The sequence below is a fragment of the Zosterops lateralis genome (genome assembly GCF_965231275.1).
Source record: "Zosterops lateralis genome assembly, chromosome: 1".
Taxonomy (NCBI): domain Eukaryota; kingdom Metazoa; phylum Chordata; class Aves; order Passeriformes; family Zosteropidae; genus Zosterops; species Zosterops lateralis.
In genome coordinates, this window is record NC_139762.1 from 57455462 (window position 1) to 57470739 (window position 15278).

At 36.0% G+C, this 15278-nt stretch overlaps 1 protein-coding gene across 4 annotated transcripts in view; it reads left to right on the plus strand.

The window, feature by feature from the left end:
• The window catches only part of POU6F2 (POU class 6 homeobox 2), a 281035-nt gene that overhangs the window by 204982 nt on the left and 60775 nt on the right, over positions 1-15278 (plus strand). For all 4 annotated transcript variants that reach the window (XM_083871982.1, XM_083871984.1, XM_083871981.1 and 1 more), the window contains one exon: positions 7779-7925. In XM_083871982.1, coding sequence (XP_083728108.1) covers positions 7779-7925 — 147 coding nt within the window. The remainder of the gene's footprint in view (positions 1-7778; positions 7926-15278) is intronic.

The following is a 15278-nucleotide window of genomic DNA, read 5'->3' on the forward strand; positions in this document are numbered from 1 at the left end:
CATACATGCTAAGACTGCATATTGTATTGTAGAACAAGACTTTCAGAAATATTTTCTCAAATACTTAACATGAAGTGTCGTATTAACATGGTATGACCTCACATTACATTTTTAACATTTATATATGCAAATGATCATATTTCCATGTGCACATGCCATTCATAAATTCAAATTAAAGGCAAATAAATGTTTTAGATTAAGGAGATTAATTTGGTGTGTCTCACAGTTGACATACTTTCTACAGAGATCACTGAGACCCGAGTGCTGGGCTGTTATCCAAAAAGACAGATGGCAATTTCCTTTTGATAAGAGTCTGGGTTTTTTAGCAGCGAGGGAACCCTGAAGTAACCATTTTTCTTGTAGGGAAAGCATCTTTCAGAAGCTGGATAAATCATTCTAAAATAGACAAACACAGGAACCAAGAAACTAATCAATGTGAAATGAATTGTGTTGCAGCCCCTTTCAAAAAGTTTAGAAGGTGCTTTTTTGCTTTCATTCTTGTAACACACGGAAACTACTTCAGAAAACTAGAGAATACAGATAACTTTTTCAGTACTCATTCCTTTTATAAGTACCAATGCAATTTAGGATTATTAAAGATGCCAAATTTAATTTAAATGTTGTTTACAATACATATACATCTTGCATGAAATAAACAGTTTTAGATATTCTAAAGACTATGTAAACACAAAAGTAACTCAGAAAAAAATCAGACAAAACCATGTATATCAGACAAAACCAAGATGCTTCTGTTTAACTGAAATCTTGTTCAGTGTGTGCAATCTTAAATAGATCTGGAACATTTCAAACTTTTAAGTTATAAATGTGGACAGCGAGGAACCTACAAGACAGGTGTCTAGGGACAGTCTGTAAGTACTGAACTGCTACTAAAGCAGTCAGTCATCTGCATTTTCTAGTTATTTGTATTTAAAGATATTAAATATGTTTAAATATATTCCCTCTTTCTTTTTGTAAATGTATAAGACCCAGCCTCAGACATGCTGACACCTTCAATTTAATTTATCCTGTAGGATTAGACCCAGTGATGATCTCTTTCTTCTAGTTTTGTCTCCTCTCTTCTTTATCTGTCACTAATGGAGCAGAAATTAAAGTGGCTAGGATGGTGTCTGCTCACTCTTAGCCTGTGCCCTGATGTGTTCTTCATTATTCACTTCTCCATTAGTTTGGTCCAACAGACCTGGAAATTATGTCTGCTCTTTATTTTCTTTGCCACGGCTCTATAAGAAATATATCCTTTTTATTTTGCAAATTGTTCTTGCAGTTTTTCAGGCTGGTTCATATTTGACTAGCAGCACCTTGTTTACAAAGATACTACAAGAAATTTTGTGCATCCTCTTCTATCCATATCATATCAAGGCTCACATGAGCCCTGCATACTTCCAATCACCTCAGGTCGCATCACTTTGCATTGAATCAAGTCATGTCGCATCAGTGATACCACTATCAGCACTTATTTCTGATAGAAAATTCAGCACAGATTTAGACAGCAAATAGCTCAACCACAATAATGCATATAATGAGCAGACTAAGTATCTGTGAGAACCAGATATTTTAAGTGTCTCTGTCAAGTCGGTGCTTTCAGATATTTCAATATCCTTGTCTCTACACGGTATGCTGCACATAAATTTCTGATACATGTGCATATACTAAAATGTCTGTCTAAGCAGCCTATTTGGAACTTTTACCATCTACAACCATTTTTGAAATAAGCAGATATTGTTGGACGAGTCTGGATATAATAACTACATTGTACACTTTGTAGGTTGATCATATCACAACAGTGTCCAAAAACTAAATGTTGACAGATGTTTTTTCATAATTTGGGATTTGCCTGCTGGACATGTTTTCAAATAGTTATGCATGATTAGGCTCTATGACAGCCACGTTATTAGACATTTTACGCTGATGTTCATTTACAAAAGTTAAATGTTGTAATTATCCTATTATGTAAACAAAAAAGGAGGGGGGAAGGGAGGAAAGGAGGGAGGGAGAGATAGAGGGGAAGATCAACGTTAAAAGAAAAGATCTAACTGATAAGTACAAAACCAGACAGAGTTTCCAAAATGTTTGCTCATAGCACCTCTTTGGATGCAATTGGAAACATCTTCTGGTTTATGTTACCTGTGTATTCTCTCTTGACTTTCTTGAGATTGGCATGTTCATAGGATTTTTCAAAATTTGACTTAATTTTACTTAAAATCATAAAAATAAATTAAATTGACAGAGCTCAGTCACCCACAATTCTATATAAGTGCTAAGTGGTGATCTTGTTGATTATTATGGTTATTTGTTTGGTACTTATTGCTGCAGTATCTAGGTGCTTTCCCAGGATTCAATTGAAGTAGTATTTCCAGTGTCTTTTTAAAAATTCCTTCAGGGACCATGAGATTTTATGTAAGTTCAGGGAGGTATCAACTGATTCTACATGTATATATACGTATTGAAAACAATTAGGAAGATAAGCATTAACACTACATAAAGAATTTGCCAGAAGAGCTAATGGGGACTTTTGGGGAAACTGCACTTTTGTCTCAATTTGCTCATGTTTAGAAACCAAGCATATGAGTATCTAGGTTGGAATGCTCTGCTTCTATGTCATCAAGGTATTGAAAACACTTGAGTATTGTTGTTTCTAGATACAGTTTCTAGTTACTGTCATGCAGTGGTGTGGTGGGTTAACAATGCCCACCCAGCCACTCACTCATTGCCTCAGTGGATGGGGAAGGAAGCGGGGTGAGAAATCTCATAGGTCAAGATGGACTGTTTACCAATCAGTGTTGAGGGCAAAACAGATTCAACCTGGGGGTAATTAACTTTAATATAGTGCTAGTTAAGTGAGAAACAAAGACAAGCATTAAAACAACTTTTCTCCCCACTCTCCCCAACTTCACTTCTTCACTCCTGACTTCTCTGCCCACTCTCAATGGGGAGCTACAATCAGTCCTTAATAGTGCCCCTCTCTTGTTCCTTTCTCTTCACACTTTTCCCCTGCTCCTGCAAGGATGCTCCACAGATCACAGTTCTCATTAGGAAATATTCGTTTGCCTACTCTAGGGTTCTCCAAGGGCTACAGTGGGGATGCTTTCACTGCTGTGGGACATCTTCTCCTCCTTTCTCTGACCTTGCTGTTCCCTTTGTTTTGTTGCTCCGGTTTTTTATCATTCTCCTCTGCAGCTGCTCCACTACCAAAACCTTTCCATCTACACCCAATACAGATGATAATGCTAGTCACTGTAACAAAGAAGGTACAAGAATATCCTCAGGAGCCTGTGTTCAGTATGAAACAGTCTTTTTTCTTAAGGTCCAGTGACTACTACCCAGAATCTCTCTCAGAAGCCACTGAGAAAAAATGGGAATAAATTCCACTATATTTTAACCTGTAATTCTCTCATCAGCTGAACACAATAAAATTCAGATACATTCTTGTCTAAAAATTCCTACAAAAGCCATGCTGATAAAAATTTCATTTCTGTGAATAGAATTTTCACTCATTATGGGAAGAAAAGAAAAATATTGCATGTTTTTGACTGAGAGCCATTGCTGAATTCTCCTCAACTGTTAGAGATATTTGTTTTCCCTTGAAAAGCATTGGTTTAAGCAAATAATCTCAGCAGCTAATCTAGTAGTGTGACGCTCCCTACAGAAGAGTTTGTCAGAGAACAAAAGAGACTGAAGATCTGTTGGTCCCTAATCAAATGTAATACTTTTCTACACTAATTCCATCTCTAGGAGATATCCAGAAATGTGATTTTTAACAGTCTTCATGAAAAACACTAATACTATTTTGTAAAATGAAGTTATGCCTGAAGTTACTCTGCAATATGTCCTTCATATACTCCATTGCTGCATTCAGATAGCAACATGTCTTTACTCAGCCTCTTCCACAAGGGCTTTAGAAAACACATGAGATCTATATACTGGCATTGCATAAAGTGACTTTACCTTTCAGGTTACATGTCCATTTCTTCATGTGATGCTCTGACATCCTGAAATGTCTTGACTTTTCACTAGTAAAACTTGTTTTTTCTTTGTATTTGTTGACTGAATGATATTATAATGAGTAAAACTGGCTCTTTGATTTCCAGACCAGGAGACTGAATGTTCAGTAGGACATGCCTTTTACAAAGAAAAGTATAATTACTGTGTAGGTTATCAAATCTGGATTTGTATTCAACAACAGATGAATGCTTGATCAGTTTCTCACAAGCAAGTTCAATGAAATACTAACTTAGTTTTCAAAATGAAGAGGAAGATGTTATTATTACAAAAGAAAAAAGTATTTGCGGCTCTGAAGAAAGCTGCTTTGAAGACTGTTTCTTAACCATAGAAACTCTTGCTTTGCGTGGTACAGTTTTAGGATCTTGTAAGCAGTGCCTCTTTCATCCACCAGAATTTCTCAGATTAGTTTTATTTGTATGAATTCTGTTTGCTGCACTGGAATGTCATCTGCTTTTATTGACTTAAAGTAGACATGCTTTACCTTTAAAAGTTCAGCTTTGGAAATTCAGAAAAATATTATAGTACTGAACCTACTCAGTTATTGAAAATTCTTCCTCATAAAAAGAGGAAGTTTGCTTCCTCATATAATCATGATATTAGCAGAGGTGTCATTGAGAGGGCTGGCCTGTCACTTTAAACAAAGATTACTATTACCTGCTGTTATGGCTGGTGTTTTGAGTTGGAGAAGAGATATGGGCACTGGAATTGACAGCTCCAAATATCTCAGCCTTCCAAATTAAATCATTATTTAAATAAAGAAACAAAATGGGAAGAGCCCTTTGTGAGATTTTCACAATATATTTCCAAAATTTCCAACATATATTCTTAGTGATGCAGCTTTCACTGAGAAATTGCATAAACCTCTCAAGTTAGAGATCTTATTTTTTTAAATAAAAGGAAGATTCAATGTGTTATCTTGGTATCCAGACATAATGAAATGAGATGTATTTCTTCATCCCCAGTTTGCACACAATATAAAAGGGGTCAATTGAATGGAGCACAACTTGCAGTCAACAGCTCCCCAGCACACTCAAAGAAAAATGCATCCTCTCCTTTTTAATCAGACTTATGAATAGATAGGGACGGTTTCATATGCACTTTGAAGTCTTTTACCCTGCGATTTGGCCGTTCCCTGTATTTTTTCCTGGAACAAGGTACTATGCAAGGTACATATGCATATCACAGCCTCTGCTGTCATTTTTAATAAGTAGCTTATCTCTGTGAGGCAACTAAAAGCAATCCTGAGTGTCTCCAGGGTTTGTTGTAATTAAATTTTATTGTTGTATTTGAAAATGTACATTTTTTGAAAACTGGTGCCAGAAAAATGGAAAAGAGATTCTAGAAGGTGATAGTCTGATTTTTTTAGAAGGTTTTAACCCTTTGTAGTTTCCAGATGCCCAAGCTTATTTATGTTTCCCAAGAAGCTGTTCTTACACTCCTCTGAAGCCCTGAATATAGAAGCCAGTGTAGTTTATTAGCTGATGTTGGGTAACTGTCCAAAGATTATAATTTATACCTGCAGTCAGATGCTGTAGGATCAGAGGTTCAGTAATTTGTGGGTTGCTAATAAGATTGTAGGAGGGCTTTTCTGAAAGTCTTAGACTCTTGCTGCTGTCTCTTTCTTCTCCAAGTATTTACAGCTATAAGAGAATTTCTTCAAGTCCCAGTACTGCCAATGAAGTGCTGTGAAAAAAAAAGCAGGGTTTGCCAACTTCTGATTGGGACAATAAAAAAAAAGTCATTGTTTTGAGCAGAAAACCAACCAGTTTACTTATATTGTTCTCTGGCATTACACTGCTGTGCTCAGCCACCACCCACCCAAATCACTGAAGAGTACATCAGCTACCTTTGCAGTCACACCTTTGTGCAGCCAGTGGAATTTCTTGCAGGCTGCATTCAGGGACTTTGGTCATTGTACTGGTCTCAGTTCTCTTCACCGCTCAGCTCATCAGGGCTGCTAATCAAGCACGCATTGCAGTTTTCCCCTTTTGTGTTTTATTCCTTGAGTTTCTTGCCATGGGGTGCTGTGAACTGCTTTTAGAGATTCATATAACAATTTTTTCCAAGTCGAAATATTTCTTCCAAACAATGTCATCTTTTCTGTCTGGCCTGGCTACTAATCTTTATTTAGTTATTTACAATTTCTAGAGGGACGGGATATGCTCAAGGCATCCCTTTAAGCAACACTTTATATCAAGGTTGCATTTATAAATAGTTCATGAAAGGCTAATGAATGATTAATAGATGTTTTAATGTATGACCAATCAATTGTAGATTTTGCAATGTCCAACAGACAAGTAGGTTTCTTATAAGCATAGATTATAACCATATCTGACATCTTCTATTGATGGGCTTCTAAACGTCTATAACATACACACTACTCATATCTGTAACATGCTTAAAACATCTACTAATCACTGATTAATTTTTTATTACCTATTTTGAAGCAGAGCCTGTCTATGCAGTATATCCCTTACTGCTGCTTGTGACTCTCCATTTCTAAAAGATTGATAATTTACTAGTCATCTAAGGATTTAGAACTCCTACTAATTTCAGTTCAAACATAAAGTTTTTCTGAGTTAGCTCTAGCATTTTCATCTCAGTCTAAAAAAAAATGTCCCTAGACTGTTCTGTCCCTTAGACTTCTGGCTGCTCTACCCTGCTAATGTGTATTTTGCAAGTTCTGCTATAATGCAATGATTCTTAGGAGGCAAAGCCACTGTAAAATGTATTTTCAGCCTCTTGAACTCTGCTCTCAAGACAGCTGTCCAAGTGATGATGGGTCCCAACGTCTTTGGTTTACTGTCATCCCTGTGTGCTTGGTTCAAAGTTTGTCCTTTCTCAGAAAAGGATGAGAAAATAGAAACTTCACAATGATCCAGTGGAAAAGCCATGTCCAAGACAACTTTTAAATCTGACAGAAGAAAACACATTTTGTATGCTTGATAAGCACAGGAGTAGATAGGAGTGTTTCTCTGTGGGATTCCCCTAGTCTCCTAAGGTGAAAACTGTGACCGTGCTCTATGCTTTCTGCGTAGCATTCAGGTAGAATTGACTAAAGCAGGCAATGTGAATTATTTCCTGAAAATTTATGAGTCCTGGAACTAATCATTCACATTTGAGAAGATGCATATTGCTTAGTATCGAATTTTGCAAATGAATTTTTAATTTTTAGTTTACATCTACTGACCTCACTTGCAAGGTTGAGTCTTCTATTGTGATTTATCTAGATTTTGAGACCAATTATTTAATGATAAAAATTAAAAGGATTTGCAGATTTTTCTTGGGTTTGGGGTCATGAGAAAAATAGTTTCTGCTCTGAATATCCCCAAATAAACATTCCACTCCAAGTCAAATCAAGTATTAATCTTTCACTGATGGCTCTTTACAGCAGTACTAAGCTGCTACACCTGTGGCATTAGCAACTTGAGCCTAAAGAAACACGTCAAGCATAACTCCATTAAAAAAATCAAAAGGGAGAAAGAATATAGGGTTAAAAATGGGAATTTTATTCTCTAACATCAATATGGAATTTCCTCTTCCTTTTTAAAAACTATTCATTTTCACAGCCCCAGAAGTAAGAACCTCACAAACTTGAGCTTTTCAAGCAGAATTTTTTTTTACGCACAAAAAGTGGGTAAAAAGAAAAACATTAAAAGAACATAAATATTACTGTGCTATCACTTCTACATTATCCAGTTAGCATTAAATGTTTATCATGGGTTTTATCATGATTTTTTATTTCTTTTTTTTTTCAGCTGGTTAATAATCCACTAGCAAGTCAAGCAGCAGCAGCTGCAGCAGCAGCAGCCATGGGCTCAATAGCAAACTCCCAGGCCTTTGGAAACGCCCTCTCCAGTCTTCAGGGGGTCACAGGCCAACTCGTCACTAATGCACAAGGACAGGTGAGTAGAAGATGGACCAAACAGTGAATTCTGATGGCAGGCTGATCTTGGGACAAAAATGAGTTCCGTTTGTATGACAGCAATTTAAAAGTGCACACGTTGAAGATAAATAAATATTGATTTGCCAGACAAGGTAAGAAATGGAAAGTCTGAGAAACAGGGGGAAGTTAGGCACTCTTAAAGAGTGTTTTCAAGCTAGAAAAGGCTAAGGGTTTGTTTTATTTTGTTTCAGCCCTTTAAAAATATCGCAGTAGTGGAATACCATGGTATTTTAAAAGTCCAGCAACCCTGTGATTCTTAACAAATGTATCATGTCTTCTTCCACTTACATATGCCTAATAACAGACACCTTTACTGAGTAGTACTGTGCTTCACTTTTTTTGCATTTCTGTGGCATTTCTGTATTACATCATTTCTTAAAAGTCATTAAATATTTCTAGTAAAGGAAAATAAATTGCAATGAAGTATCAGGAATGGAGTTATCTGAATGGCTTATGCATTTTTTATTAACTATGTTAAGCAATTTGCAATGAATATGCCAGCCTGTAAGCGCAAATTTGGAAGATTATTTTGGTTTAAAGAAAATTTTCCAAACAGGAACTTGAACATTGTTTAAAAGTTAGTGTGTCTAATAGAGAGATGTGCATTACCTACATTTTGGAGCTGTTTATTTGTTCAAACTATTTCAGTTTCAGTCTTAGAATGATGCAGAAAGATATGCATCTGAATCCATATATACAAAAATAATTCCTGTGATACAGCATATTTAAGTAGCTTTCAGATTGTGACCACTTTCATTATTGCATTTATTAGGACTAAAATTAACACAATGCCTTGCTTCTCTGGAACAAATCTGTCAATGTAACTGGTAACTGAGTAATTTGAATGTCATTATTCTAAATTCTACAAATTGGGCATACAGTGATACCCACAGTGTTTTATGTGGATATTAGGCCCTGAAAAATATTTATTGAAATGATGCAGCTTGGATGATACATGAATCTAAAGTTTAGTTTCTACTCTTACTGTTTGCTAGTGAGGAGAAAAAAAAGGAAGAGCAGCTTTTCTCCTGGTAATTTTCTGCTAGTTAATTGGAAGAAGAGTGAGGTTTTTTATTTTGGCCCATTAAGAAATAAAATTCAACACTTTATAGGAATCCCTCCCATTTTTTTTTTAAACACGACACATGAACAAAGATGCTTCCTGAGCTTCACTATCACCATCCAAGTCCCAGGAAAAAAAAATGCTGACCTTGTTATATTTACTGGGTGGGTGCAGAATTGTTCCATCACTACCCCCAGGGTTGAACGATGGAGCTTGTCAAAGTGAGGCCTTATCTAATGAATCATCTTATCGCAGGTGCACACCACACATATTAAAGGAGGATTGTATGAACAATGTGCCCTCTACAATAACCTTTCAATGTCTACTTTAACCCTTGTTTCAATCCCTTTTCATCAAAGGATCATATTATGCAGCCAGCTTTAAATGGAAGCTCTCAAAAGCCTATTAAGATTTCTGGAGGAATGGAGTATTGGTTTGGGAGAAAAGTTGGTTATAATACCTATAACTCATAGTCAGATCAGCTCCAACCTAGAAGCCTGCTTGTTTCTATCTCCTCTGTGCTCCACAAATGGTTCACAGTCGCCATGCACATATGAGGCACTTGCCACCAAAGATGTTCATCGTAAGAGCTGAAGCTATGAATGTTGACTAATTTTTTTATAGCTTTTCCTTTACATGTTCTCCACAGAAAACATAATCTATGTCATTTTATCCTTAAAAAAATACTACCAAAAAGATAACACTGAAAGAAAGTTTCACTCAGGCTGAGTCATGTTTATTCCAGACATAAAGTCCAATAATTCCACAGGTTGCAGAGAAAGAGAAGGGAAAAGAAGAACCTTCCCAATTGTTGAAATAAAATTACAGCATCTAACTATCTGCATAGGTCTTTTAAATAAGGGTTGTCTTTTTATTACTTGTTTTTGCAAATGTTCCTTGGTTTATAATCAGTACTGCAGACCTTGCTACAATATAGATAAAATAGTATTGATAGTAAGTGTGTGATATAACACACAGTTTTATAATATTCAGTATCAACTCATATTACTCAGAGACCACTTCTCAGGCTGCCTTAAAACAGGACTATTCAGTATAATTATTTACATTCTGGAAATTAAATTAGATTCCCTTCAAATTAATAGAATTATAGCATCTAACCAAGAACTGAAAGGTGTTTCTTCAGACCTGGGAGCATAAAGGAATAGTAATTTGAAACACTCCATTTCTGGATAATCTGCTTGGAGTCACTAAATAGCCAGATTTGCACCATGTTAAGAATCTGCCCTTTGAAAATTTCCCTTTCAAGGAATCACAGGCATTATACCCTGTGGGCCTGGTTTTTCTGGGTCTGAGAGATTTTAGCCTGCTAGCAGCTGCTAACTTTTTCCCAAGGAAAAAATTCTCAAGAAAGTTTCTTCTCAAAGCATTCCTGGCAAACAACTATCCTTTCTCAAAACAGTCTTTCTCCAGGTGGTGTTTTGCTGTTTCTCCAGTTTAACCAATGGGATTAGAGAAGTGTTGTTCCTATTCACCAATCATGTTAAGTCTGTATCAGAACACCTTAAAAAGCAGTAAGAAGTAGACAATAAAGCTTTTTTCTATGCTCTTTGCCTTCTGAAATATTTGGAGTCTCTCATCTTTCTTTCGTGTCCTACAGCAACAATACCCAAAACTCACTCCTGCAAATATAAAGCTGGAGGAGTTACTAGAATATTGGTACATGCAATCTTTGTAATTACACACTGTTTCTGTCACAGAAATTCAGGGCTTGTAAATGTCCATCTGTCTAGCTAAATATATGGTGATCAGTAATCCCTGGAGACATTAAGCTCTAGGTCAAATCCAAGATCCCATGGCAAATTTAAGGGAAATGATCCTTTAAATGACATATGGCATGGCCCTAATTCCCAATAGTCTAGGAATTCTTAAAATTACAGTAACAAAATCATACATATTAACAATAATTTATATAATATAATTGTTATTTATTTAATTATTGAATTCACAGTTATGGCATGTTTATTTATTTTTCTTTTTTTGCTGTGGATGGCAATATGAACTGTAATACCAGAGCTTCCCAAGACCAAGCCAAGCCATCTAATCCATTGAAACAATATGATTAGATCACCTGATTCATTTGATATAGTACAGGTAGAGGACTCTAAATCAAATTTTCATTTTCAGAGGCATATTATGAAGAGCTATTGGCCCATGTAACATTGCTTACATTCTGTTTGCCCTCAGCACTTTCCAGGAAGTGTTTGCAGCACTGGGCTTTCACGGCTTAAATTTAAAGGCCAGGGTAGCAGGTTTGCCAGATTACACCCTGTCAGTTGATTTCAAAGAGAGACTGTCTACCTATTCAGCTTCAGCCTGCTCTTACAGTAGGATCCTAGCACCATTGCTGCCCTTGGATTCTTCAGAGGTTTAATAACCCAATTAATCTCTATTTAATGCTGGTTTTGCAAATGAAAAAAAAAAATCAGGAGTTTTGTCTTGGTTTTACTATGTTTATTAAGTATGTGAAATGTTTGCTCTGGCTGTTGTCATAATATTTGTAAGAAAATGAGCCACAGAAATATGAAAGCAAGGTTGATGAATATAATTTCTTAATTATCATCATTTGCATTCATATATGTCTCTTGACTTCAGCAGGATCAAATACATTTTAACTGTGGGTACTGAGTAAGTTTAGCTTCTCTTTTGGAAAGACGGGAGTTGTCTAACTGGAGAAAAATAGCACTAAATTCAGATGTTGCAAAATAACATTTTGCCAGAAAAGAAAAGAGTAGCATGATAAGAGTTGGCATGATGAACTGCCTTATGGATAAAGAGGGCAATAGTTTGTTTCCTGGAAGATTAAAAGGAAAATCTAAGTATGTATGGTGTAATTGTATTGTCCACACTTTATTTATATAGTGAATTAATTGGGATTGTTTCATCATAATCTAAGAATGCCCCTGAAGGAACTCAGGCTTCATTGTGCCTATGCCTTGCTCTTTACATATGAAAACCTTCTGTATAAGAAAAATCTTAAGCACAGGTCCACCCTGGTACTTAACAAAAAAATAACTAATTTTTGAGTGTTGTAGCCACAAGTAGCTCAGAAAACTAAATAGAGAGGCATTGTTGATCCAATTAGATAATAGGAGTACTTTGGTTCTCATTATTCTGATGAGAGGGTACACATTTGCTCTTTAAGCTTCTTGATGGTAAACGGTGCTAATGAGGCCTGATGGATTCCCTGCTCCTAACAAGCCTCTCAGCAGTGCGAGTGATTACAATGGAGATAGATTTGATGGGATGCGCTCCCTTTTGTAGTGTCTCAGCTGCTGACACTCTGCGACATAATCAGGTCACAGAGCCGGTCACAGCCATCAGCAAAAGCCATAGCTCTAGTCCTCATTATTAAAGTGCATTATTCAGTTCCAGGCCTTCACAATACTGCCAAGGGCCTTTTTTTCTTCCCCTTTTTTTTGTTAAGCATCAGTTCTCAAATACAAGAGTTAATAAAATCATCAGCTAAAGAACTAGTAAATTAAAGAAATGGAAATAAAGTGCTCCCTTTCAAATTCATTGAAGGATCACAATTAAATAAGCAGGGAATTTCTCATCACCACACACTGTACAGTACAATGTAATATGTCATGTGCAATAACAACAGGAATAGGATTTTTAAAAAATAACATTGTCCTCATTGTGGACTGGCTTGGAAAGTGCTAAAGTATCTTTTATGGTAAAAGAAATTTCTGTCTTTCCAACTATTACATGTCTACATATAGGACCATCATTTTCACTGTTTTTTGTAACTACTTTTTTTCTGAAGTGTGAACAGTTATTTGCAAACTAAGTTTATGATTCTAAGTGGGGCAGCTGTCTTAGTTTAAGTGGCTAAGGCCACATCTGGAAAATATGCAATAGGCCACAGTACTAGGACCTCTTTGTCCCCATAGACAAGGCTATTACCTCCTTTTGGGGAGTGAGGAAATTATAAAATGGTGTAGGAAAAGATGTTTGTAACATTTTCTTTCTATTCTGATGATGTTCAGTTGGGGCTATCCCCATTCCAAAAGAAAATACTCTTTTAAAATCTAAGTGACATTTTAATGCAGTTTAGTTAAACAGGTGAGGAAAAAGCACTGGAAAGCCTGAATTAGTTAGTTAGTTATTAAGTTTTTGTTTCAGTTTTGTTTAATCTAAATAGAAATAAGATATTCTAACACTGAAATGTATACTTTTACAGGGATTTAAACCATTTCTGTCAAATCCCTGTAGTGTATATTAAGTGACAATAGTATACCTTTGTGCATAGATAAAACCAAAGGGACTAATACATTGAGTGGAGTTTTTTCCTGGTTTGGGTTTTTTTTTTTTTTTTTTTTTTTTTTTTTTTTTTTTTTTTTTTTTTTTTTTTTTTTTTTTTGTTTTTGTTTTTGTTTTTGTTTTTTTTTTTTTTTTTTTTTTTTTTTTTTTTGTGGTTGGTTTGGTTTTGGGGGATGGAGTTTGCCTTTTTATTCCTCCTGGTCTTGTTCAAGTCCATATTTTTTCCTCCTTTCTATTTCTGGTAGAGTATGCTACGATGAGCAAATGAGTGTATATACACAAAGTTGCTTGTAAGACTTCCAGTTCTCTAGAACCACAGATATAAGAACTTTTCAATGTCCACAGTTTAAAGTTCAGAGTTAGTGCTGTGGGATTAACATTCATCTCCAAGAAATGTGTAGAGACTGCTATGCGACCTAGTTTTCTTTTCAACACTAGTCAAAAAAATTGCCAGCTACTACTGGGACAGCAAGCTGTGACTCCTCATACACTTAAAAGGAGGATGTTGATTGTTTGTTGGGGTTTTTTTGTTGTTTGGGATTTGTAAATTCTTCCAGAAGTTCTAGGAGGCTCAAGGTTCTGTAATGTGTAAGACTCTTTGAGTCCTCCTGCATATATGCAGTTCATACTGTTCTTCAGGTGTTCAGTGTCTCTTAGCATGGTCTCTTAATCTTCTTTTCTCTTTCTTGTTATCACTTTTCTATTCTTTTGGCTATGCAGCTTTAATACATGGTAACTACTCACACTTTAGCCCTCGCAACATCCAAATCTTCATAAAATTCTTAACAACAATTGTTTAAGTAGTGACTGCTAACAGTATCTTCCCAGGGCTAGGACCTACAGAAATCTGAGTTGGTGGTATCAGAATGGCACATATTAAGGATATTTCATTAGAAGCCTGAGAAATTAAAAGAGACAATTTTGAGGGAGATGCTAGAAAGAGGGATTGTAACAGTCTAATAATACTAGCATTTAAGAACGTTCCTTGGAAAACCCTGTACTAGGAGAACCTGTTTTGACAGACCTTCATACTAATGTATTGAATTTCTGCCGGGTGGACTCTCTATTTTTCCCCTCAAAGTTTCACTGTGCTAAATACATGCTGTTTTGCCATTTGCAGGAAGAAAAGTGAAAAGAGAAAAGGTCAGTTGAAAGGGAGGATTTTTTTTTCATTGGTTTCCCTCCCCACAGCTATACATGGAGGAGGGTGTTTGTTTAATTGCCTCCCATGTGAATTTGAATCAAAAGACAAATAATTCTTCTAACGTATTTTTGCTGACTGTGTTTTTATTTTGCTGTACTATTCCTCTAATATCAGTTGTATCCACAGTGGCATAAATGTAAAAATGCATGGACTAAGCTCTCCAGTCATGCAAATTGGTAGTTTCATGAAGTGGAAATGGACTGAGGCAAAGGGAGTCTAACTTAAACCAAGAGCTGACTAGCCTTTTTTGTCTATTTTAGGCAGTGATCACTGAAAAACAGAAAGGATAATTATGTAATGAAACTTCTGTCAGGCTTGGAAATGATCCACATCTATCCAAAAGATTCACTGAAATTTCTTTTATCTAACTTACAACAAATCTTACTTTTGGTACTAAATTTCACACTTCAGACTGTAACCTCTTGCCTGGATTTCTGCCTAAGGTACTGTGTCTTGGACATAGATCTTTTCAGAGGTGTCCAAGTCTTATTTCAAAAGCACCTTTCATACCTGTAAAATCCTGAGTTTCCTTCAATCAGAGTTATGAGTATGAGTGCTTGAAGGCATGTCTATGCACTGTAACAGAGCATTGCAAGCAAATTGCCAGAGACAGTTCATTTATATGTGCATGTCTCAGTGCTGTACTAGCACAGACTGATGGAGCCAAAACTCTCGGTAGTATGTTGTTATGGCTGAACTTGTTAATTCTGCTTCTCAACAAGGTGACACAAGATCTAGTTCATTAGTTATTAGCTCTGGGG